The sequence below is a fragment of the Bos indicus genome, chromosome 7 (assembly GCF_029378745.1).
Source record: "Bos indicus isolate NIAB-ARS_2022 breed Sahiwal x Tharparkar chromosome 7, NIAB-ARS_B.indTharparkar_mat_pri_1.0, whole genome shotgun sequence".
Lineage (NCBI taxonomy): Eukaryota > Metazoa > Chordata > Mammalia > Artiodactyla > Bovidae > Bos > Bos indicus.
Genome location: NC_091766.1, coordinates 60,992,940 through 61,017,296, shown reverse-complemented (window position 1 = coordinate 61,017,296; position 24,357 = coordinate 60,992,940). Strand labels below are relative to the sequence as shown.

General features: G+C 42.3%; 3 protein-coding genes across 9 annotated transcripts in view; 1 reads left to right on the top strand and 2 right to left on the bottom strand.

Annotated features, from left to right (window-relative positions):
- The window catches only part of HMGXB3 (HMG-box containing 3), a 60,746-nt gene extending 54,315 nt beyond the window's left edge, over window positions 1-6,431 (bottom strand). For 2 of the 3 annotated variants that reach the window (XM_019965224.2, XM_019965226.2), the window contains exons 1-3: window positions 6,015-6,148; window positions 2,808-2,946; window positions 1,752-1,926 (exon numbers count right to left, since the gene is read on the bottom strand). In XM_019965224.2, the coding sequence (XP_019820783.1) occupies window positions 1,752-1,926; window positions 2,808-2,944 (312 nt within the window). In that variant the 5' untranslated portion in view covers window positions 2,945-2,946; window positions 6,015-6,148. Of the gene's footprint in view, window positions 1-1,751; window positions 1,927-2,807; window positions 2,947-6,014 lie in introns of all 3 variants that reach the window. The other variant, XM_019965225.2, reaches the window with a different exon arrangement.
- Window positions 6,432-6,489: 58 nt separating this feature from the next.
- Window positions 6,490-24,357, top strand: part of PDE6A (phosphodiesterase 6A) — a 125,451-nt gene continuing 107,583 nt past the window's right edge. Inside the window, exon 1 of the mRNA XM_070793846.1 lies at window positions 6,490-6,718. The gene's annotated coding sequence lies outside the window, so the exon portion shown is untranslated. The remainder of the gene's footprint in view (window positions 6,719-24,357) is intronic.
- Window positions 19,535-24,357, bottom strand: part of SLC26A2 (solute carrier family 26 member 2) — a 22,678-nt gene continuing 17,855 nt past the window's right edge. For all 5 annotated transcript variants that reach the window (XM_019965231.2, XM_019965230.2, XM_070793848.1 and 2 more), the window contains one exon: window positions 19,535-24,357. This exon is cut by the window's right edge and continues 1,791 nt beyond it. The gene's annotated coding sequence lies outside the window, so the exon portion shown is untranslated.

Sequence of the window (24,357 nt, the reverse complement as noted above, 5' to 3'; positions counted from 1 at the left end):
ATGCTCGTTAAATATCACCTTTTCTTATTATATGGTCACTGGACATTTAATCTACTAAAGAGTGGTATTTACTGACCAAGTCACTATGTTCCAAGAATTCAGCCAGGTGTTTTACATTATCTATTTTAAACACTGCGAACAGATACTATTATCCCCATTTTACAAATAAGGAAAGCAGGACTCAAAGCTTAAATGATTCTTTCAAGGTTATAGCTAGTTAATATTAGAGCTAGTTTATTCATAATAATCTTGGGGATAGTGGTGGAGATGATGGTAGATACAAATTTACATATGGATAAAAAATCACTATAGATGATCTACTTAAGTTTTTTAAGTCTTAATAAGAACCTATAACAACACCCAGTTTTAAAAGCTATGTCAGGGGACTTCCCTGGAGGCCCACTGGGTAAGACTCTGTGCTTCTATAATAAAGGGAGCATGGGTTCAATTCTTGGTTGGGCGAACTATGATCCCACATGGCCAAAAAATTGAAAATTTTTTAAAAACTAAAAACCGTATCACTTCAGCATTAGGTAAAATTTTCTTGTATCGTGGGCAAAAAGTTTGTGACTTTATAATGGGGAAACCAAAGAAAATATGTGTACTTTTCCTAGACTTCACCTCTCCTTCTCCACAGGGATTGTTTCCTAGACTCACAGTTTACAAACAACTCATCCAGAGGAGGGGTAGAGCGGCACCTCCCAGATGGTAGGCAACACAGAGCTCTTCTAAGAAGACCAATGCCAAGCCAACAAGGACAAACTAATCTCAATGGTGGCCAGTGGCAGATGGGCACCACTGAAGGAAACATAACCTGTTTTGCTATAGCATCGTCATTGCATTCCTGAAGAACTTTTGCTCTATACAATCAAAAAAGTCAGAGACTGTTGTTTCAATTGGAAAACAAGGAGTTAAGGTGAAAAGGTTTCCACTTACAACAAGGTTATTTTTCCTGTTGGAATTTTAGTTAAAAAAAAAAAAAAGGCAGTACTAACAGTTGTCAGTACATTTTATTATTGTGAACAGTAATAACAAAATGGCTGACAGACACAAACCAAAGAGTTTTCTTGCTTATTCTTTAATGCAGACGTTCAAAGGCTTAGTCCCTTCCATGAACTTCAGCTTTAGGCTTACACTTTTCGTTCAATAGTTCAATACCAGTGCTAGAACATGGTCTTATATAAAGCAGCTGTGTCTACCTCTAAACTCACAAGCCTAACTGCTGATTATGGGATAACTTATAGTGGTCAACACAACACAAATTAATAACATTCACACTCAATTGATAACATGAAAATCCACGGTGTAGGGAAAATGTCTGTAGAAGCTACTCAATGAAGGCAAAGGAACACTTAACTACTCACAAGGACGAGAGGCTCCAAGTTTGCTAAAATTCAGAAAAGGAACCTAAGGCTCCCTGGAGATAATGTACGGCCACAAGCAGAGTATAAGAGAGTGTGGGGCATCATCAGAATGGAAACAGAGGGAGTCCCCTGGCAGTCCAGTGTTTGGGACTCAGCACTTTCCATGCCATGGCCCAGGTGCAACCCCTGGTTGGCTTAAGATTCTGCAAGCCATGTGGCGCAGACAAAAAAGAGAAAGAGACAATATCAGACTCAAGAAAGGTAAAAATGACTCAACTTAAAAGTTTTCCCAAGAGAAGAAAACCGGAGAACAAGAGGCTGGATTCCCCAAGCCTTACCACTACAGCAATGGAGGTATTAGCTGAAGGGGGAAAAAAAATTACTTACAGGATCCAGACCTTCTTTCTCTAGTTTGGCTTTCTCCAGGTAGTAACTCCTCTCAGCCACACTGAGAAGCCTCCAACTCTCACTAATCTTCTTATTGATCTCAGACTGAGGGAGGTGGGGGAGCTCCTGCTGCACTTTCAGGTAGATGTCGTAATAGTAGAGAAGGTAAGCAGACCTGAGGAAGCAAGGACTTCATGAGGTTTCCCCTCCCTCAACCAGTAAATTCTACAATATTTGAGTAGTGAAGAGTTAAATACAAAACCCAGCTTTTCATTTCAAAAGCATTTCTGTAAACAGAGACTGAAGCAAAGAAGCATTTAAATAATATCCCCAGAGGGTAAATGACAGGAGGTTTCTCCCTCCAGAAACCTGGAAGCAAAGGCTTATCTGGTTTACTTCACCACCACCACTTTTTCTGCAGGGATGGCTGACTCTAAATCCCAATATGGGCAAAAAACAGATACAAATGTTCTGTCATTCCACTTTTAGGAAAAGGTTAGAGGACTGATTACCACTCACATCCTCCTCATCTACATAGCCTTTGGTCATCTCTCTGGTAAACAACACCTAGCCGAGGCCGAGAGGGAAGCAAGCAGACCTGTCGAAGTGACCCAGAGCTGGGAGCCTCGGCAAGAAGTCTGGGGAGTTCACAGTTAAGAAGGAGATTAGAGCTACAATCTGGATATTCTTTATAGGTATCATTGGTGCTACTTATAATTCCATATTTTTATTGATGCCCTAACAGACAACAGAAGTATTAATAATGCAGGATGTGGTTCTCTTGTACAGAGTTTTCCACCATTTGTATGCCTATTTCCTGCTACAGCCTAGAAACAGGACCAAAATTTGGAAAGGAATGACAACTGCTGACATCAACTGGTCACTTCCTACTCCCCAACTCCCTCTCCCCCAACCCCACTACCTCTATCAGGAGACTTCAAGAACTGACATGGCATTCTCAATGAATCTGGACACAGTCTAAAGTCTTCTTGTTCAACAGAGATCTCCAAGCAGATTCTGTTTATAAATGCCAGCTACCAAAATGTGTTGGCTAACCTGGGTTTCTTGGCCTTTTCTCCATGGATTTTATACTTCTTTTTCTTCTTGGGTGGCCCAGGGGAGGTGTAACAGTAGGCTTCCTCAATTTCCTCCATCACGACAGTTACCTCAGTACCATCATACGATGCATCCATGGCTAGAGGAAAGTCAAACACAAACAAGTGTCAAGAATCTACCTGAAAGAGGACAGCAGCCTCCCAATCCAATGATCCCTTATCTCTGCCAGGGCTTTAAGACTCAGTCATTTCCCAAACTCAGCAGATGTATCTTAAGCACCACCTGGGGACTTACTAAATATACAGATTTTAGGATTCCACCTCAGCCTTCTAATCAGAATCTCTAAAGGGTATGGCAATCTGCATCCTTAACAAGATTTCTGTGCCATGTGCTTAGTTGTTCAGGCATGTCTGACTCTTTTTGACCCTTTGGGCTGTAGCCTACCAGGCTCCTCTGTCCATGGGATTTTTTCAGGCAACAATATTGGAGTGGGTTGCCATTTTCCTCCTCCAGGGGATCTTCCTGACCCAGGAATTAAATGCTCGTCTTCTGTGTCTCCTGCACTGCAGGTAGATTCTTAACCTGCTGAGCCATTGGGGAAGCCCTTCATGCTGGAGCTCCAATACTCTGGCCACCTGATGCAAAGAGCCGACTCACTGGAAAAGACCTGATGCTGGGAAAGACTGAGGGCAGGAGAAGGGGGCAACAGAGGATGAGATGGTTGGATGGCCTCACCGACTCAATGGACATGAGTCTGAGCAAACTCCAGGAGACAGTGAAGGACAGGGAAGCCTGGCGTGCTGCAGTCCGTGGGATCACAAAGAGTCGGACATAACTCAGTGACTGAACAACACATCCTTAACAAGCGCCCCAGGTGATTCCTCTGACCAGGCAAATCTGGGATCACTAGCTTAGCCCTTTCACTTATATTCACTCATGAGACACTTAGTAATCCTTCAACTCAAAGATTTATTAGCCCCATGTTATAAGAATTCCATATGTTAACAGGTGAATACTTAGCCAGGAGTCAGTTCTGGACGCTCCCTCATGTTTCATGCCTTAAGTAAAATGCTTCATTGATTTTCATTCATTCAAACGTGTAATAAGTGCCAATATGTAGGAAGTTTCTTTACACTCTGCCAACTTGTGTGACTTTGGACAGGTCCTTAAGCTGCTTTAGGTTCAATTCTCTCTCTTTAAACAGTAAGAAGCAATGTCTCTCCCACCTTACCATGGATTTATAGTGATAAGGCTCAAGGAACAGTCAGGTGCTATACAAAAAGGGTTCATTATTAAAGATGAATAGTCTGTGACTGAGATGCTTAATGACCTCCCCAAAGAGACACTACACCCAGGGACTTGAAAAGCAGATTTTTTTTTTTAACTCAAAAATTCAACTGTGAGCCTTCTTCCATTATACTACACTGCTCCCATCTCCATTAGCAACATTCTAAATCAGCACTGTTCTATTAACATTTTGAAATGACTGAAATGTTCTTCATCTGTGCTCCTCCAATATGGTAGCTACTTATAGCTACTGAGCACCTGAAATATGGATTGTGTGACTGAAGAACTTGAATTGATTTCACTTTGTTTAATTGTAATTAGTTCAAATAGCCACATATGGTTAGTGACTAAGGTAATGAACCACTCAGGTGTAAACAGTAATCTGACAGACAGACATTATTAACTTCCCAGAACTGGTCTAAGAAACAGATAATCTACTAATAGCCTTTCCTAGGGAAAGGAAGGCATTACAAAAAAAATTCAATGACTAGTTCAAGAAGAGTTAGTTTATTTGTGGCCACATTCGACATTGGAGTTTTACCCAGACTCAATCCTTGGATGCAGAAAGGTTCCCAGAAACTTCATTTTACAAGAAATAATATAGTTGCTCTGGAAAATCTGTGAGAAGATAATTTAGGATTCTGGGAAGAAGGAGTTATGTAAGTAAACACAGAACTGATATGTGTATTACAAGGTCCATTCACATCTCAATTTAGAACTCACTCCACAAATGATGAAGTATCTGATAAGTTATAATGAGAAAAAGAGCACTGCATGTTGAGTCAGGAGACCTGGATCCAAGTCTAAATTCTAACCATGCGATCTCAGGCAAGTCTATTCCCACCCTAAAATTCTGTTGTTCCTCAAGTGAGACTGAAGAGGCTGAAATCTGTGGCTCCTAACTTTGAAAGGCAAGAATACCTTTGAGAATCCTATGAAAGTGGAAATACCCTCTCCCAGAAAATGTAGATAAATATTTCACTTTTAATTTTTAAAGATATACCAAAGGCTAAGAACACACTATTCCTAAAGTTCTTTCTACTTCTGTACCACCTCTAAATAATTTCCCTTACCACTAGAAAACATAACAACCCACCCCCGGCCTCAAAAAAACCCCCAGCCTGCTGGTACAGCACAACTCTGGAGGAGAACATAACCCACATTCGGCTGGGTCAGAAACAGGCCAGTGCCTTCATTGGGTAAGGGACCGGAGGGTTCAAATCAAGGCTATGTGAGGATGTGCTTTTTTTGCCTTCAATAACTGACTCCTCAGCCTTTGAGTCTCACAGAGAAAAGCAATAATTGCAGGAGAGCTTCTGTAAAGAATGACATACAGGGTTTTAGCACGCAGAGCAAAACAAGTTAAAAAACAAAAGTCATACAAACACATTGAGGGTTAGAGGCAGGAAGAGACTACCCTGGGTTTTGGCTTGTTTGACTAGCCTGGCTTAAGCCTGGGTTCAAGAGTTGTTTTCAGATCCTAGTCCCCAATACAGCAATGCAAAAAAAAAAAAAGCCAAGATAATATAAAGGGTAAAACCAAGGGCTCTGGAGGGCAGAGGATCAGGGTACTAATTTAATTCACGCACTTTAACAGCAAGCGCACAAAGTTCTATGACCTTGAGCAATCTACTCTCACTCTCGAAGCCTCAGTTTTCTCCTCTTGTAAAAGAAAAGGTAATACTTGAAATATGTGACACACTTTCACTGTCCCATCAGATACCCCTCGGACCCTCATTAAACGGCGTTTGACAGCACAGCTGTGGGCCATGGTTGGCCTATAGGCCTTAGACGAATGCGGGAGGAGACTAAGGCTCACTGCTCCTACATTGAGGAAGAGGCAACAGCGCTCAGAGAGCCGCAGCTCCCAGCTCGTGGACGCCCAGCTCGTGCAGCGCGGCGCTCAAGGGCGGGACTTACCTGGAGAAGCGTGCAAACCGCGCGGCTCACATTCCCGGTGGCGCCGGGCCAGGGGGCTCGACGAGGGGGCTGGCCGGCGCACTCGCGCTCCGCGCTGTCGGCGAGAGGCGGCTCCAGTCGTGGCAGTGGCAGCAAGGAAGTGGAGGCGAGGACTCGCGCGCGCATCCCGGGGGCTAGAGGAGCCCCGGCCCCGCGGCCCCGCCCGGCGACACACGGCGCGGAGTCGCGACAGCCTCTCTCGCTCCCCTTCCTCGGAGTCGCGATATGGGGTCGTGGAGGGAGGGTGTGGAAGCACACGTCCGCCCCGCAGGCTCTTCAATGACGCCTGCCGAGGGCCCCGGGGGTCAAGCCCCGGGAAGCCCGAGGAAGAAAGCAGGGACACGGGCGTCACCGCGGAACCGGCTCAGCCCCAACAGCGGCGGCAGCAGCAGTCAGCAGCACACCTCCGATCGCCAGGGAGACCCGGCAGCCCTCGCGGCGCACCGGAAGCGGCCGACGGCGCGTGACTTCGTGCGACCCCTCGCGCAAGCGCAGTAGTCCATCTCAGATTGAGGGGCGGGCCCATAGAAACTGCTTAGAGACTTAGAAGGGGGCTGCTAAGGAGGACGGACTGCTTCCTGCTAGAGGTTCCGGGAGGCGGAAGAAGCTACGGCCGCCCGCGCTGGACGCCCTCAGCCCCTCGGGTGTTGCCGTAGGGCGTTCAGGTAAATGGGGCGGGGCTGTGCCGAGGGCGGGGGTCGAGGCCCCGCCTCGCCTGTCAAAGCCAAGTCCGGCCAGGGGAGCCTCAGCACGATCCCCCAGCACGGCGTTCAAGGCATGACCCCATTCCTGCTCTGTCACCGCTTGTTCAGGATAGGTTTGTTACTTCTTAGCGCTTCATCAAGCCGTCCTCCTCACCCAGTGATCTACCCGCAATCCGTCTCTCCGACCGTCCCACGCACAGTAATGGTTGTGACTGATTCAAATGGAACTGAATGACATGTGCAATCAGATAAGAATTGTCCCTTCCTGCCGATGTCACAGATCGTCCTACATTTGTACAAGTCCCTGCACTCTTCAGTTCAGTCGCTCAATCGTGTCCGACTCTTTGCGACCCCATGAATTGCAGCACGCCAGGCCTCCCTGTCCATCACCAACTCCCGGATTTGCTTATTTTCTGCTTATACCACTATCGGCTTTCTCCATCTACCACTGTCACCAGCCTTCTCCTAGTCACCTGCCTGAACTGATGCAGTTTCTTCCAATCTCCCCTCTTTTCCCTCTACAATCTATTCTCCACACAACACGCAGACATATCTTTTTGTACTGTAAATCTGATTAGGTCACTCTCTGCTTAAGACCCTCCAGTGTCCTCTTGTTTACTTAGAATAAAATTCGAACTTGACCTCCAAGGTCTTGATTTGGCTCTGAGTCATTCTCCTTCCACATCTCTTCTCAGTACTGGTATTGTTCCCAGAACAAGCTATATCGCACTCTGTAGTATGCAGAATGCTAGCTTTGTACTGAGCCTCCTTGGGTTTGAATTCCAGTCCCATCACATATAAGCTGTATTAAGCATGTAAAGTATTAATAACAAGTTATGTTTACAAAGAACCAATAATTGGTACTTATTTCTGTAAATGGCATCACCATTCACTCAATTGCTAAGTGCTCAAGCCAGAAATCTGGGAGTTATCCTTGACTCCTTGGGAGTTATCCTTGACTCCTCTTGCACCAATCCATCAGGAAGATCTGAAAAAACATTGTCCCAAACTGACCACTTCTTACCATCTCCATTATTACTCTAAAACAAGCCACCATTATCTCACATCAAGGGTCCTGCAACAGCCTCCTAGTCTCCTCCTTTTTCTCTGACACCCTTCCATTCCATTCTTCACACAGCAGTCATCTTTCTCTTTGCTTAAAATCCTTTAGGAGCTTCTTGTTGCACTCAAATTAACATAGCCCAACTATATATAGCCTATAGGCTAGCCTGCATTTATCTTCAGATTTAGGGCCACCTCTTAGGAAAATGTACTTTACCCATTAGGTACTCCACCTTGCAACCAAAAGACTTTTCTAAAGTGCAAATCTGATCATGTCATTCCAAAAACAAACAAACAAAAACCCCCAAAACTCTAAAGGCCTCTTACTATCCCAAGATCCTTGTTTTCTTCTCCAAAGACACTTTCCCCCCGACAATGCCTTTTTATTTTCTACAGTACTTCATTGCCTTTACACATAGTTCCTTCTATCTCATGAACTCCTGTTTGTTTATACTTTAACTCCCAACATCAATCTTGTTTCCTCTTAGAAATACACTGCCCATCTCTGTCCCACCAGTTGATCATCCCACTTCTTTGTTCTTCCACAGTACACTGTAGCCTCTATTAAAGTACTCCATACACTCTATAGTTTTGTCTTCCCTGCTTCCCTAGTAATGTCCTCAGTGGTAAGCACTATGCTGCATTCATCTTTGTATGGCTGACATCAAGTATAGTGCTTAGCACAAAGAGGATGTCATGAATGGATAGACGTGTGGAGGTAGTGGCAGAAGTCTCACAGCCTAAAGCACAGCAGCTTCTCTTGTTCTCAGAGGATTCTCATGATAAAAGGTTTAAGCAGGCAGTTACCAGAACTGCTACTGCTGGATTATTTCCTTCATAGTACATATCACACTCTAGATTAACTAATTTTTCTGTTCAATTATTGTTTATCTCCCTATATCACATTGTATATTTCACAAGGGCAGGAACCTTGACAATGTTGTTCATCACTGTATCCTCACCACTAGGCACCTGTAATTATTTATTAAATGAATGTGTGGCTACCGGAAACATCTTCCCACAGTGAAAAATCCTTCCAAACCATGGTGACAGAGCTATAAAGATTTCATGGTGGTGGGATTTCAAGCAGGACTATAGACTGGCAGAAACAGCACTAATCTGAGTCAAGAAATCTGAGCTATATGAACCTGGGTAAGCCCCTTCCCTGGGCCTCAGTTTCTGCATCTATGAAATAAGCCTGATAATAATTCCTTGAATTTATATAATGCATTGCTATTTGCAGAGCTTTTACCATCTATTATTTCAGTCTAGTCTCATAGCAGACAGCAGACACAGTTATTATTTTTATGAAGGCTCAGAAAATTTGAGGAAACTTGACTAGATCTCTTCTATTTCAAACATTCTATTAATATGATGAATCTGTATAAGTAATCTCTACAAAAAGTCAGTAGCATGAATCCCATCTTCTCTTGACTTTGGCCTTATCATTTTTTAATACGATTTTAAAAAATCTGAACTCATCTTTTAGGGGGAATCCATTATCTTTGGTTCCTGATAGGCACTCCATTCTGTCTTCTCGGTTTTCCACACTTGCAGCAAAACAAGCCGAGAGGAGGAACGGACACAGCCTTGGTAGTTGTGGCCTGACCCTCACTCTACAGATATGGCAAACAAGGGGAACAAGAAGCATCCGCAGTTCTCCCTGGAGGAGAAAATGAGAGTTGTGGAAGCTGTAGACTCAGGCAAAAGGAAAGGCAATGTGGCAAAAGAATTTGGCATCACTCCTTCTACTCTGTCTACATTCTTAAAGTGAAAGTCACTCAGTCGTGTCTGACTCTGTGACGCCATGGACTACATAGTCCATGAAATTCTCTAGGCCAGAATACTGAAGGATCATGCCAAATTTGAAAAAAGATGCGGGAGGCATGTATGGGACTTCAGCAGAAAAGGATAAGGAATGCTTTTTATGACGACATTGATAAGGCTGTTTTTGCCTGGTTTCAAGAAATCCAGTCCAGTTCTTGTGACTGGTTCTGTCATTCGGAAAAAAGCACTAAACTTGGCCAATATGCTTGGCTATGACAGTTTTCAAGCAAGTTGTGGGCTGGCTGAACAGACTTCAGGATCGCCACGAAATTTCTTTGAAAGCAGTCTGTAGAGGGGATAGTGAGAGATTAATGAACAGTTAACAAGTGGCATGCAGAGGAAATTATAAAACTAGTTGCTGACTTCAGCCCAGATGATATCTTTAATGATGATGAGACAGGAATGTTTTTCCAGTTGCTTCCCCAGCGCACACTTGCTGCTAAAGGGGACCATTGTCGAGGGGACAAGAAAGCAAGGCAGCAGTTGACAGCACTCTTTTGTTGCAGCACTTTAGGAACTGAAAAAATGAGACCGTTGATTGTTGGTAGGTCAGCCAACCCACACTGCCTCAAGAATGTCCATTCCCTCCCCTGTGACTGCTGAGCCAACCAGCAGGCATGGATGACACAGGATCTGTTTAATGAGTGGCTGATGCAAGTGGATGCCAGGATGAAGCAGGCGGAACGCTGGAGCCTCCTGCTGATCGACAAGTGCTCTGCTCACAGCATGCTTCTTCCATGCTTGGAAAGGAGTCAGGTGTGGTATCTGCCCTCAAACTGTACTGCCGTCCTGCAGCCACTGAATCTTGGCATAATTCATACCATGAAAGTGCTGTACAGGAGCCACCTTTACAACGGATCTTCCTCAAGTTCAACAGCAGTGAGGATCAAGAAAAAGTGGACATCAAGCAGGCTGATGGCATGATTGCTGCAGCATGGTGGTCAGTCAACTAGCGGTCCACAGTGGTGAAATGCTGGCAGCAGGCAGGCATCGTCCCTGTGGAACTGACAGATTCTGACACAGAAGCAGCCACCGGTGAACCAGGTATTGCCACTGAAAAGTTATGGCACTTGGTGGCTCTTGCCACTTGTGTCCCAAATGAAATAAATTTCCAAGACTTTGTCACTGCAGATGATGACCTCATCATCTCTCAGGAGCTGTTGGACACAGAGGTCATCCAGGACATGGGAGCCAGCGAAAGTACTGATGAAGCTGGAAGTGAAGATAAGGGGGAGGCATCTTTACCACAGCAGCCAAAAATCACCATCACAGAGGCCATCTCAAGTGCACAGACGCTTAGACAGTTCCTTTCCACTTGTGCGGGTGTTCTTGGTGCCATTTTTGGACAGCTAAATGCATAGATGAATATTTAATGAGAAAAGTGATGCAAACTCTTGTTGATTCCAAAATTACAGATTTCCTCCAAACAAAATAATATAGAAATTAACTGCTTTTAATTCAGAGGATGTAGTTTACAAGAATAAATTTCTTTAGATAGGATATTGCACTTAAATTTTGAGCAATATTATGACAACATTCCAGTTTTCTGAAATAATCAGGAAACTTTCTTGAATGGAATTTTGGACTCAAGGGTTTTCATTTCTGATAAGTTCCCAGGCAATGCCAATGCTGATGTGGTCCAAGGTTCGTGCTTGAGAAGCACTGGTCCTGCTGTGTTCTACCACTTCTCTTTTTAACTGGCCATCTAAATACTCCCAATCACTAACTGTCAAAAAAAAAAAAAAAGCATCAGATGTTCTTACTCTAGAACTGTAACTCCTTCCTGCTGATCTAGTAACTCCAGGACCTTCTTAGCTATTTTCCTGAATGCCCTACCAAGTATTCAGTAGAGGTACATCTATGTCAAAAGAATTACCAAGAGCCCTCTAGCCTATCAAAGCATCTTTTAGTACTTCAGGATTATTATCAGTAGGGTCCCAGAGTATAGGGAAATAAAGTGCCTGAAAGAGGAGACATGCTACAACCTGCAAAGCATGGTAATACCACTGTACCTCTCAAATCCAGGCAAGGTGTGAGGAACATTTATAAGAGAGATGACCTGTGTGAGAATGTTTGGATTATTCTGATAATCCACGGTGGTCCTCTGCACACTAGTGGATAACCCAGCCTGGACCATGTCATTAATACAAGGGCACACTGTTTGCCTTCACTACAATTACTTCATTGCTGTTGTTGTTAAGTCACTAACTCATGTCCAGCTCTTTGGGACCCCATGGACTGTAGCCCACCAGGCTCCTCTGACCGTGGTGTTTCCCAGGCAAGAATACTAGAGTGGTTTGCCATTTCCCTCTCCAGGGGATCCTTCCAGGTCAGGGATCAAATCTGCATCTCCCACACTGGCAGGTGGATTCTTTACCACTGAACTACCAGGGAAGCCCATAAATCACCCTTATTCATTTGTGTTTGTTCTTCAAAGAGTCTGTGAGAGCAGAGTTAAATTATTTAAAACTGTACAAATTTATCATCAAATTTATATTAAACATACCACTGTAAAGCAATTATCCTCTAGTTAAAAATTAAAAATTAAATTATACTAAAAGCTTTTCTCCTATAAAAAGGCATGCTTAATATCCTTTGAAACCCTATCTATTTGAAACCCTATCTGAAACCCTATCTATACTAAACCTAGTATCTATTCATCATGAGTTAGATAAGTGTCAGGTTCATTTTTAGAAGGTACACGCAATACCTGTTACTGTTGTAGGGTGGTTCCCTGCCACAAGTTAATTTTATGGATATTTTAGAAATCCATAGCAATTTAGTGATTTTTCTTCCTGTAGTTACTTAATGGAACCAGATGTATAAAGCAGATTAATCATAGAAAATACCACTTCCATGTTGAACAAAAGAACAAACACACACAAAGCAGATGCTTAAATAGATATGTTTTTTTAAAACTTTATTATGGATATTTTTTCCTTTTAACAATATAATTTGAATTAAAGTTACTATACATATTTTAAATTATTAACACATAGGAGAGGAAAACTCTGTGTTCTGGCTAAGTCCTGTGGTTCTGTCTCACTGTCAGCACCTTAATTGCTCTCACCATGTGTCAGGATTACAGATAAAATTTCTAATTTCTTCCCTCATCTTTCTCCTGAAGTCCATTTTGCACATAATGTTAGAACTCTTTCCCCTCCCCAATTATCTGTAGTGGCTCCCAAAGGCCTACAAAAGCAAGACTATTTAGCTGAGTTCTAGCACCCTCTGGAGTTGGTTCCAACCTGCATCTCCAGCTTGGTTGTCAGGACAGTTTAGTGTGGCCCCCACCATGGGCCGTTGTCTTCATTACACACCCATGTCCGCCAGGTGCCTTTGCCTGAATGCCTCACCCTGTTCTCTACCAAGCTGGGCCTCACATGTTCTTCAAGCACTAACCAGAGTCCTCTTTCTTTTAGCCCTTCTTGAAGACTCCAGCGCCTGTTCCACCTTTCTCTCCCTCGACTCCTCAGCACTGCTGTCTCTATCATTCAGTTAAGCACTTAAATGTTTTGTCAACATTCTGTAGCCAGACTGTAAGCTTCATGAGAGCAGGAACCACTCTGCCTTTGTAACCATAAAGGTGCCTAGCACTGTGCTGGGAACATCAGTAAACATCAGTATGCACATCAGTAAGTACTGGTGTATAAATTAACATCAAGTAATGTCAAAGCTTTGTTCGTAGTGATGCTTTCCAAGGCCCACTTGACTTCACATTCCAGGATGTCTGGCTCTAGGTCAGTGATCACACCACCATGATTATCTGGGTCGTGAAGATCTTTTTTGTACAGTTCTTCTGTGTATTCTTGCCATCTCTTCTTAATATCTTCTGCTTCTGTTAGGGCCATACCATTTCTGTCCTTTATCGAGCTCATCTTTGCATGAAATGTTCCTTTGGTATCTCTGATTTTCTTGAAGAGATCCCTAGTCTTTCCCATTCTGTTGTTTTCCTCTATTTCTTTGCATTGATCGCTGAAGAAGGCTTTCTTATCTCTTCTTGCTATTCTTTGGAACTCTGCATTCAGATGTTTATATCTTTCCTTTTCTCCTTTGCTTTTCGCTTCTCTTCTTTTCACAGCTATTTGTAAGGCCTCCCCAGACAGCCATTTTGCTTTTTTGCATTTCTCTTCTATGGGAATGGTCTTGATCCCTGTCTCCTGTACAATGTCACAAACCTCATTCCATTGTTCATCAGGCACTCTATCTATCAGATCTAGGCCCTTAAATCTATTTCTCACTTCCACTGTATAATCATAAGGGATTTGATTTAGGTCGTACCTGTATGGTCTAGTGGTTTTCCCTACTTTCTTCAATTTAAGTCTGAATTTGGCAATAAGGAGTTCATGGTCTGAGCCACAGTCAGCTCCTGGTCTTGTTTTTGCTGACTGTATAAAGCTTCTCCATCTTTGGCTCAAAAGCCTCTTGATGAAAGTGAAAGTGGAGAGTGAAAAAGTTGGCTTAAAGCTCAACATTCATAAAACGAAGACCATGGCATCCCGTCCCACCACTTCATGGGAAATAGATGGGGAAACAGTGGAAACAGTGTCAGACTTTATTTTTCTGGGCTCCAAAATCACTGCACATGGTGACTGCAGCCATGAAATTAAAAGACGCTTACTCCTTGGAAGGAAAGTTATGACCAACCTAGATAGCATATTCAAAAGCAGAGACATTACTTTGCCAACAAAGTTTCTTCTAGTCAAGGCTATGGTTTTTCCTGTGGTCATGTACGGATGTGAGAGTTGGACTGTGAAGAAGGCTGAGCGCTGAAGAATTGATGCTTTTGAACTGTGGTGATGGAGAAGACTCTTGAGAGTCCCTTGGACTGCAAGGAGATCCAACCAGTCCATTCTGAAGGAGATCAGCCCTGGGATTTCTTTGGAAGGAATGATGCTAAAGCTGAAACTCCAGTACTTTGGCCACCTCACGTGAAGAGTTGACTCATTGGAAAAGACTCTGATGCTGGGAGGGATTGGGGGCAGGAGGAGAAGGGGACGACAGAGGATGAGATGGCTGGATGGCATCACTGACTCGATGGACGTGGGTCTCAGTGAACTCCGGGAGTTGGTGATGGACAAGGAGGCCTGGCGTGCTGCGATTCATGGGGTCGCAAAGAGTTGGACACAACTGAGCGACTGATCTGATCTGAATGTCAAAGCTACATTATTTTTAAAACTGCAAGCAGCACTGATCCTACTAGAAAATGATTTGGAGATAAGATAGGGCTGCCCTCTATTTTAAAAGGACTTGCAAAATTTTGCCATGAATCATTGTTCAAATATTATTCCAGTCCAGGTTACAATCTATTCTTTGATAATGAAGAATTCTAATAGAGTTAAACCTATTTCTTTGCACAGAAAGTCACTGCGGGAATCTCCAATTCTGTAAGATAAGACTTTAGTGTGAAAGGCTTTATCTCAGTGCTTTGTATATAGTAATAGTCAGTAAGTATGTGCTTAAACGTGCTCTTTAAAAAGAGAAATCTCACGTTCTTGACTCATTTAACATATCATATGAATTATATCCAAGTAGATGGATATCAGATCCAGGAGAGCTTTTGCAGTCTGGTTTATGTCAGGTGAAACTTTGCTCCTCTTGGATATTGGGGTTTTGTTGTTGTTGTTGCTGTTGTTTTGCCTCCTGGAATGTGGGATCTTAGTTCCCTCACCAGGGATCAAACCTGTACCCCCCAGTGAAAGCGCAGAGTTTTAACCACTGGACCACCTGGAAAGTCCCAAAATTAGAGGATTTTGACACTGTTTTAAACTAAAAAAGGTTGATGCTATCCCTCCTTGGTCTGCTGTCTTCATCAGGCCCTCTCTGGCTTCTCTCTGACTTTCTGCTTTTGTCCCACCTGACCAATCCATTTTCTAAGCCACCATTCTGGGATTACGGACCTACCTCAATTGTGCTGTCATAAGGATAAAAAAGTGTACCTGTAAATACTGTCTGTTGTCATCACTTGCTTCCCAAGTGGTGCAGTGGTAAAAAAATCCACCTGCCAATACAGGAGGCACAAGAGATGCAGGTTCTATCCTTGGGTCGGGAAGATCCCCTGGAGTAGGAAATGGCAACCTGCTCCAGTATTCTTGCCTGGAAAATTCCATGGACAGAGCCTGGCAGGCTACAGTCCACAGGGTCACAAAGAGTTGGACACAACTGAGCGCACACACACACATTGTCATTACTATCCACCCAATTTGGAACCCAACCATCTAGAGGCAAGGACCTGCCTTACCACTAAAATATCTTGGGGTTCAGTGTTCCAGAACCACCCAACCTGAGCAATAGATAAACTCAAGGAGTTGTCTTTGCCCTATTCCTATGAAGGGCTCTTTCATTAAAAAGGAAGAAAGCTAAGGGATTTCCCTGGTGGTCCAGTGGCTAAGACTCCATGCTCCCAATGTAGAGGGCCAGGGTTCGATCCCTGATAGGGGAACTAGATCTCAGATACTGCAATTAAGACCTCAAGCAGCCAAATAAGTATTTTAAAAACTGATGTGTAAAAGAAGAAAGCTAAGACTTACTGAATGCATATTTATGTCAAGCATTGTCTCACTTCTTACCATTTACTCTTTCCAACAAATCATAATACCAAAGGATAGATAGTTATCTTTGAATTGGGATGTGGTAGAGGGCCTCCTGGAGAAGGCAATGGTACCCCACTCCAGTACTCTTGCCTGGAGAATCCCATGGATGGAGAAGCCTGGTAGGCTGTGGTCCATGGGGTCGCGAAGAGTCTGACACGACTGAGCAACTTCGCTTTCATTTTTCACTTTCACGCATTGGAGAAGGAAATGGCAACCCACTCCAGTGTTCTTGCCTGGAGAATCCCAGGGACGCTGGAGCCTGGTGGGCTGCCGTCTATGGGGTCGCACAGAGTCGTACACGACTGAAGCGACTTAGCAGCAGCAGCAGAGGGCTTCCTTGGTAGCTCAGTTTGTAAAGAATCTTCCTGCAATGCAGGAGACCTCAGTTTGATTCCTGGGTCGGGAAGATCCTCTGGAGAAGGGATAGGCTACCCACTCTAGTATTCTTGGGCTTCCCTTGTGGCTCACCTGGTAAAGAATCTGCCCGCAATGCGGGAGACCTGAGTTCAATCTCGGAGTTGGGAAGATCCCCTGGAGAAGGAAAAGGCTACCCACTCCAGTATTCTGGCCTGGAGAATTCCATGAGCTGTAGTCAATGGGGTCACAATGAGTCTGACACAAATGAGCAACTTCACTCACTCACTCAGAGCATATTCCCGCCACCAGAGGGCAGAGGTGGGCTACATGAGGGAGACAGTTCAGCCAACTGAAGAAATTAGGAGCAGCCACTTGGAATTTCTCTGACATAGCAGAGACTGAGAAAGTAGAGGAAAGGGAGAGGAGACACAGGATGTGGGACTTGTTCAAGCAACTGATTTAGAAATAACTGTACCTTGAGCTTCCCTGGTAGCTCAATGGTAAAGAATCTGCCTGCCAATGCAGAAGACACGGGTTAGATCCCTGATCCAGGAACATCCCACATGCCAAGGAGCTACTACTACTGAGCCTGTGCTACAGAGCCCTTGCACTGCAACTACTGAAGCCTGTGTGTCCTAAAGCCCGTGCTCCGTAACAAGAGAAGCCACAGCAATGAGAGGCCTGCCTACAGCAACTAGAGTAGCCCCCAATGTCCACAACTAGAGAAAAATCTGTGCAGCAAAGAAGACCCACCACAGCCAAAAATAAATAAAATTATTTTTAAAAAAAGAAATAACTGTACCTCAGACTACCCAATTCACCCCATTATACACACTTATCCCTTCAACTATTGATAACACATGCCACCTAATTGACTGGGCAGATAATTGACAGGCTCTGCAAATAAGCCAGTGTTAAAGAAATAGTCACCCATCAATATATCCGTGCTTTCAATAATCACTGACATGTTGGGCCTTAATAAAATACCCACTGCTGACCTGAGAGGCACAAAGAATGAATTAAGTTCATGACCCTCCCCTCAAGCAGTCCAGGAAGCAGAGGATATCAATGAGAGGAGGGAAAAATAATAAGAGTTGTAAATGCCATTTTAGAGAATAATCAGAGAAATTTACAGAAGTATAGAGATAGAGCCCAAAGGAGCCTCATGAGAAGAGGAATTCAATAGGAATTGTTGCTAAGAGCCAGAGACATTTAATGTGAAGTGTCTGAAGAAAGAGTAGGGAGTTATGTATATGGGGCTGGGAAGCAATCCCTGGCAGAAGGAATAGCCTTCTATAAAAAGGCCTGAGTATTAAAAAAATGGCCCATTTGGGAATAGCTAACGTTAGACGTAGGGATGTCAAGCAAAGGATGTGTGGTAGGACAAGTGACTGGAGATGCAAGCAAGAACAGTTTTTAAGGTCCTGTTGGCTAAAGCATTAATCTTGAACTTACCCTAAAAACACTGGAGAACCACTTACAAGTGTCAAACTTCATTTTTGTAGAAACTGAGAACCAATGTAGAGGCTGAGCTGCAGAAATACAGGTAAACTAGTTAGGCTGTGACATCATCCCAAAGAGAAATGATACACATTGAGGGCAAAGAAGAGGTGTTGGACTTCAAAGACTTGTCAGGTAGATGGCTTTGGTGTGAGAGATGAAGAGGAATGTTCTAGAATTTCCCAGGATTCTGGCTTGAGTAGCTAGCTCATGCCATAATCAAGAGAGGTTAAATAGGAGGTGCCTGGAGATACATTGCTTATGAGATGCCTGTGGGATCCAGGTTGAACTGTCCAGTAACAGCTGTGGAGATTTATACACAGACAGACATGCTGGTTAGTGTTTAGAAATGTCAGGCTGGAAATTATGTTTGGCTGGCATTAGCATACATATAATAAGGGAATTAAAGCCATAAATGTGGATACAGTCATCTGGGGAGAGCTTACAATGCAAGGTGTTTTATGATATGAGGGTCCATGAACCAGCCTTTTTTTCTAATCAAGTGTCTGTATATACATGCACATGTGGCTATTTCTCCAAGAAGAGCCATACTTTGATCAGTTACAATGGATCTGGAAATTCAAACTTTAAGCAGTAGTGCTATATGAGGAGAAACAAGGCCAAGGACACGAGCACTGAAAGGACCGACAGGATCGCAGAGCCCTCCAAGTTGGTTAGAGGAGATGCCAGAGGATGAGTGTGGGAGGCACTGCAGGGGCTCTGGATCCTAGATGCTGCGTGCAGACGGAGTGAGGGCACACTCCTTCACCCTGTGGGGCAGGTGCGAGCTTAGGAGCAGAATGCCCAGGGCTACCAAAGCACTGCCAAAGGAAGACGGACAACTGTCCTTAACCCTATACACACACTCCTACTTCTTCTCCACAGTTGAGAGGCAGACGAGGGGGGACACTCCGGGAGGCTCTCAGCAGGTATGGGGAAGAGATGGTAGTACAGATTAGTCCTTACAAAGTGGTATGTGCTCCACTTAGGAACTGCACTCCCATTTCTCTCACTTAGTTGGTATAAGGTGTTAGCTGCAATCTGATGAGGAAAATGTGCTTCAAAATTCAGTGTTAGGACAGTAGTAAAACATAAGCCAGATTTGAATTTTCTGATTTCAACACAGTAACGAACAAGAGTCCTGCAACATAAGAACTGGCAGACTCTTTGAGCAATCCAGTCCTCTTCCCCTACTTCACTGATAGAAAAATTGAGTCCCCAGAGGGGACTCAGGACCCCAAAGCAAAAAGGAAAGAACTAGACTTTTTTATGCTTTAAGATTTTCTGTAAGGACAAATACTTTTGTCTGGTGGCAAAAATGAATGACTAAATCACACTCCAACGTAAAGAGACGGTATTTTAAAATTCACTGGCGACCTAAATATGCTTAGTTAGAAACACTTCCCTCTTGCACTTGAATAATGTATACACAGTAATATTTTATTAGCATAACAGTTTATTAAAAGACAAATGAAATGGCACCTCTAGATCTCAACACATACAGGATCTTATTAATAATATCACAAACAGATCCCAGAAGAAAAGGAGCTGCTATTAACCAATTCCCCCCTCTCTTGAAATAGGCTGTAATCCATCAACAACTCATCCTCAATCCATGGAGGATTAAGCATAATTTATGTGGAGTAGCATCAGGGCACTTGTTTTAATTTAAACAGATATACATACATGGTATAAAACACATTCTCAAAAGTCATTAGCCTTGAATAAACTGGAAAAAAAAAAAACAGTATTCTTTTTTAGTGAATAGACAAGACTGAGAATTTAAGTTCATTCAGCTCTAATCCTAATATTGTCTTGATTTGTATACAAAACTGAAGAGACCAAAAAAGGTAGCGTGTTATATAGATTGGTTTGTTCACACTAATTTGAGGAATCATGGCAGCAACAGAACTCAAACACTAACTCCCCAACTGATTTGAATTGAAAAGGCAAGAGCAGTATCATTCCAACTAATTTTTTAGGGATGGGGATTGGGGTGTGGGAAACTTCCCTAAAATAAGTTTCTTTAAACTGCAGTTAGAGATCCTTTATGCCTAAGGATGCTTGTCTGTTTGCCTAGTAAAAACCCTTTGTTAGAAATTCTGTCATTGGTATTTTTAATAAGATTACAATTATTTGGCCAATTTCAGAGTCATAATTCAAGTCCAAGAAAGGTTATCCAAAGTTCCAATGTAGATTTATAAATGTGGTGGCTCCAATATAGCCATCTAGTGTCCTTCATTATTCCAGTTTTCATAATTCAGTATCTCCTTCCTATTTTACATCACTAGGAGAAAAATACACACCAGAAAAAAGTCTACTATTTGGTATAATGCTTATTTTACTTTCCTAACTGTATTAACATGTTTACTTTAAAATTTCAGGTGCAAAACACTTGTTTAAAAAATAGTCCTTATCAAGATAAAAATTACCTTATAGAAATAAATTTCCCCCACTTCTATGTTTAAATTCTCCATTTCTAAAGTTACTAACATCTTTTTAAAAAACCTAAAATTGTATATAGTATTTCAAAACTATTTTACTTTAATAATGATAATAGGCTATGATAATAAACTAGTTGGTATATTATTTTGGCCTACTGCATTATAATTTTCATTCTTGTTATTAGCACTTGAATGATTCCATTCATGATTTCTAAAATCTTTATACCACAAGAAAAAAAAAAAAAAAAGCCTAATTAGTTCATAGCCTAAAAGCTTTCTAGATCTAATTTCTTCCTTTTCACAGTTCTTAAAGCCCAGTTTCAAATAAGGCATCACTAGAACAGATAAAACAGTAGCGGAAAAAAAGAGAAACATCAAAGAACAGAAAAATCAAAGTCCGAATCCTATCGATTGGATTCTTACCTTGTCACTGTGCAATCATTCCTTGAGCAGAACAGGGGTGTCCTTGTTTGCCTCAGTTGCCTGCCTTCCACTCAGACATCGGTCCAGGTTCAGCTTAGGCCCTCCATAAAGCACCTCCAAGTGCTGCCATGTGTTACTAGAAGAGTTAGCATATAGCCCACCTACTGGATTTAGTATTTAAGTCCCAGCACCTGGCCAGGGCCCTAGACTCCTGCATAGGTCCTCAGGATGTATTTGAGGTACTGTCTACACGGCTCATCTCTAGGAATACATAGAGGAAAACAAGAACATGAATACGGAGCACAAAGCTTGAATTTATCATTATAACTTCTAGGTTTAAGTCCCCCCAAAATTCACTACAACCCTATTCTCACTTTTATATTAAGCTCAGGGCTAACACCCCACGTGTTCTTAAGTGACAAATTACTAACCGAATACCCCTGCAGAGAATTACTTTTCTTGTTAAAATGTGGTCATGAGCATTAGAATAGTCTAATGAATTCATCTAATATTTTGACACCATTTAAAGATCACCATTTACCACGCTATAAATTTACCAGTAAATTTTGGCTTCAGTGTCTACTGATGTTTAAAAGCTATGTCAGTTTATCCAAATTTTGTTTTCCTTTGCTCCTTAAAAAAGTCAATTAGACATCTGTCAGTTTTACTGCTATCAGAGGCAACAGTCACTCAGTCTAGAGCTCTGCAGTAGGTCAACCTCGGCTTTGGCCTCAACCTTGGCTACCAGCTCTTTCACTTTGGTGAATCTGTGCACTCCCCTTCTAGAAGCAGAATCCAGTTCTGAGTCTGCTCTCAGACTAAGCTGTGGCTCTTAATCCTGGTCTCCCTACTATGGACAGTCATGTATGAAGCTAACCAGGGGTTGAATCCTATTCATCTGAGGCCCTCTTCTCCCTTGCTTGCTCAGAGATCATCTTTTTAATAGTCTATTCCCCTTCACCTCTCTCTTGAATATTACCCTTTGACTCTAGGTGAACTCTACCCCTCTGGTTGTATGAGTTTTAACCATCAAGAGTGTACATACATTTCAATTAAATGACCATTTTAAGATATTCAGAATTTTGTACATTCATCAATAAGCAATACAAATATGCCTCAGTTAGACTCTAAAGTTCAGAGTAAACAAGACATTTTGTGTCAATAAAGTGTATAAAATATCACCTAATCGACTAAATCAACCAAACCTTTGAGCAAGAAAGCAGATTCCTTTGGCTTTGGTTTCAGGCTTGATTCCTTTAAATACCAGCAATCAAAAAATCTTAACATGAAAGTACAGGCAGATTTCAAACCAAGCAGACAAGGTAAGATTTAAATTCTAGTGTATCTTCAGTATTTTTTACAAATGGCTTCCAAAAGCAGAATGTCTTATTTGTTCGGGTAGATAGGAGAAAAGCAAACCAGAACACAATTCAAGAATCTGCTAATTGCAGAAAGTTCCAGAATCGTTTATATCTACATTTTGGACAGAAATGGGAGGTAAAGGTCAAAGCCTGTTATTCTGTTCTTTTAAGAGATTTTCTAAATTCTTTGGACTCTTTTTTTTTAATTCCCCCATGGTAAGGTTTGCTAAACTATAAAGTCATCTTGAACATGTACTCATTACTCTGTCACATGGCATTAGGTATTTACCATGATCTGGATTCAAAACTTGGCTCGGGTGAGGTACAAGACTGGGTTGAAAACAAATGACAACCAAGATACTTTGATTTTACTATTCCTATTCATCTAAGACTGGAGAGACAGAGCAAATATTTGTTACAAACAATAAACAAAAGAGACACAAATACAAACAGCAGTTAACATTTCTGAAATTCAAGACTTAAGTTCTAAATGGATGTCAAAACTCTAAGGACACTATTACATTTAATCGTGATGTAAATCACCTCAAAGAGAGAAATCTAGCTCCTGAGAAACTGCTTTAATGATAGGAAGGCATTTTTCATGTAAACTGATGGGCAGAGCTCTCTCAAAAGAAAATCAACACTTGCAGTTTATGGAGCCAACAAGAAAGATGTTTAAAAGTCTCCCATTTCAGTAGATGTGCTATACACAGGGTTTGTTTCTCATAAACATACTGTTTAGAATGTAGGGATGGGTTAAAAATGATTTTGCACTTTCGTGGTTTTTATCTTGTTTGTTTAAAATGGTGTGCTAAATGTTTCAGTCTCATATAAACCAGTCTCCTAATCCAAAGTTTGGAAAATCTGGTTTTTTCCCTCACCCATAAAGGTCCAGATACAGAACTATAAGCTTTCAATGTTGGACATACTTTTCCAAAGAAAATATGTTGTATGAAGATGATGCTTCTAAATCCTTTTACACAATGGTTTTAGGTGGCCCAAAAAGCGAAAAGTGGTCACTGTCATCAGTATTTATTACACATCAACAGGGTGCGTAGCAGTGAGCATTAGTTTTGTTTTCACTAAAACATCGACAATTATTGATGGTTGTTTTGGAAGCATTCTGTCACTTCTGTGCATTTTTCTCCATTGGTCACAATAAATTTTTTCTTACAGATTAAAAATGAATACTAGCTTCTCAAATATGAGAAAGACTGTCAATTCCCAGTTTACTCTTGCTAAACACGGGAAGGAAAGAAAAATTCACTACTAAAAATGTTTAAGGGAAGTTGTCAATCATTCCTTTTTTGCAATCTGTCTGGAACAGTTTGCCTCAAGGTCACTTAAAAAGCTACATGAAATTGCTAAGTCAGCACTGTGCCTTTTCTCTGGCAAACTTGTCACTCACTGGCAATCAAACATAGCGGTTTAGAACAGATTCCATGGGAAACACAGTACATGAAAGTTAAAACAGAGCTTAATGGCAGATTAATACTCAGAAACAAGGACAGACAGGAATCACAGAAGAGACAGGGAGGATTCTCACTATGTTGACTGGCATGGAGAGCTCTTTTCTCACCTACTTACCCTAAACAAAAAGGCTGACTAAAAACATCAACTGTATCACACCATGAGCGTTCTGTATAATGTGGGACTGACTGGTAGGGTTTCCCAAACCTGCTCTGCCATCAGACTCCTGATAAGACTGTGCCAGAGAGGAACGATACTTTCCTGTAAAAAGCCAGAGATCTGACTGCCATCTGGAGAGCAAAGACAGGGGATAGAGAAGCTCAAGTGAGAACAAGCTTGTCTAGTTACTACCCTGCACTCCAGAAGCCTCTTGACTTGCTGTTACAAGAGAAGACATACATTCTTTCCCTAGTTCCTTTCTCCTCTCTCTCCAAAGAGCCATGCCAAACAGGCTCCAGCACCTCTTATGTACATGCCAGCTTTACCCCTTTACCTCCTGGAGAAGCAAGAGTTCAGATGCATATCTCCTAAAACAGGATGGTAATTAGGTTTGGGGCTAATTT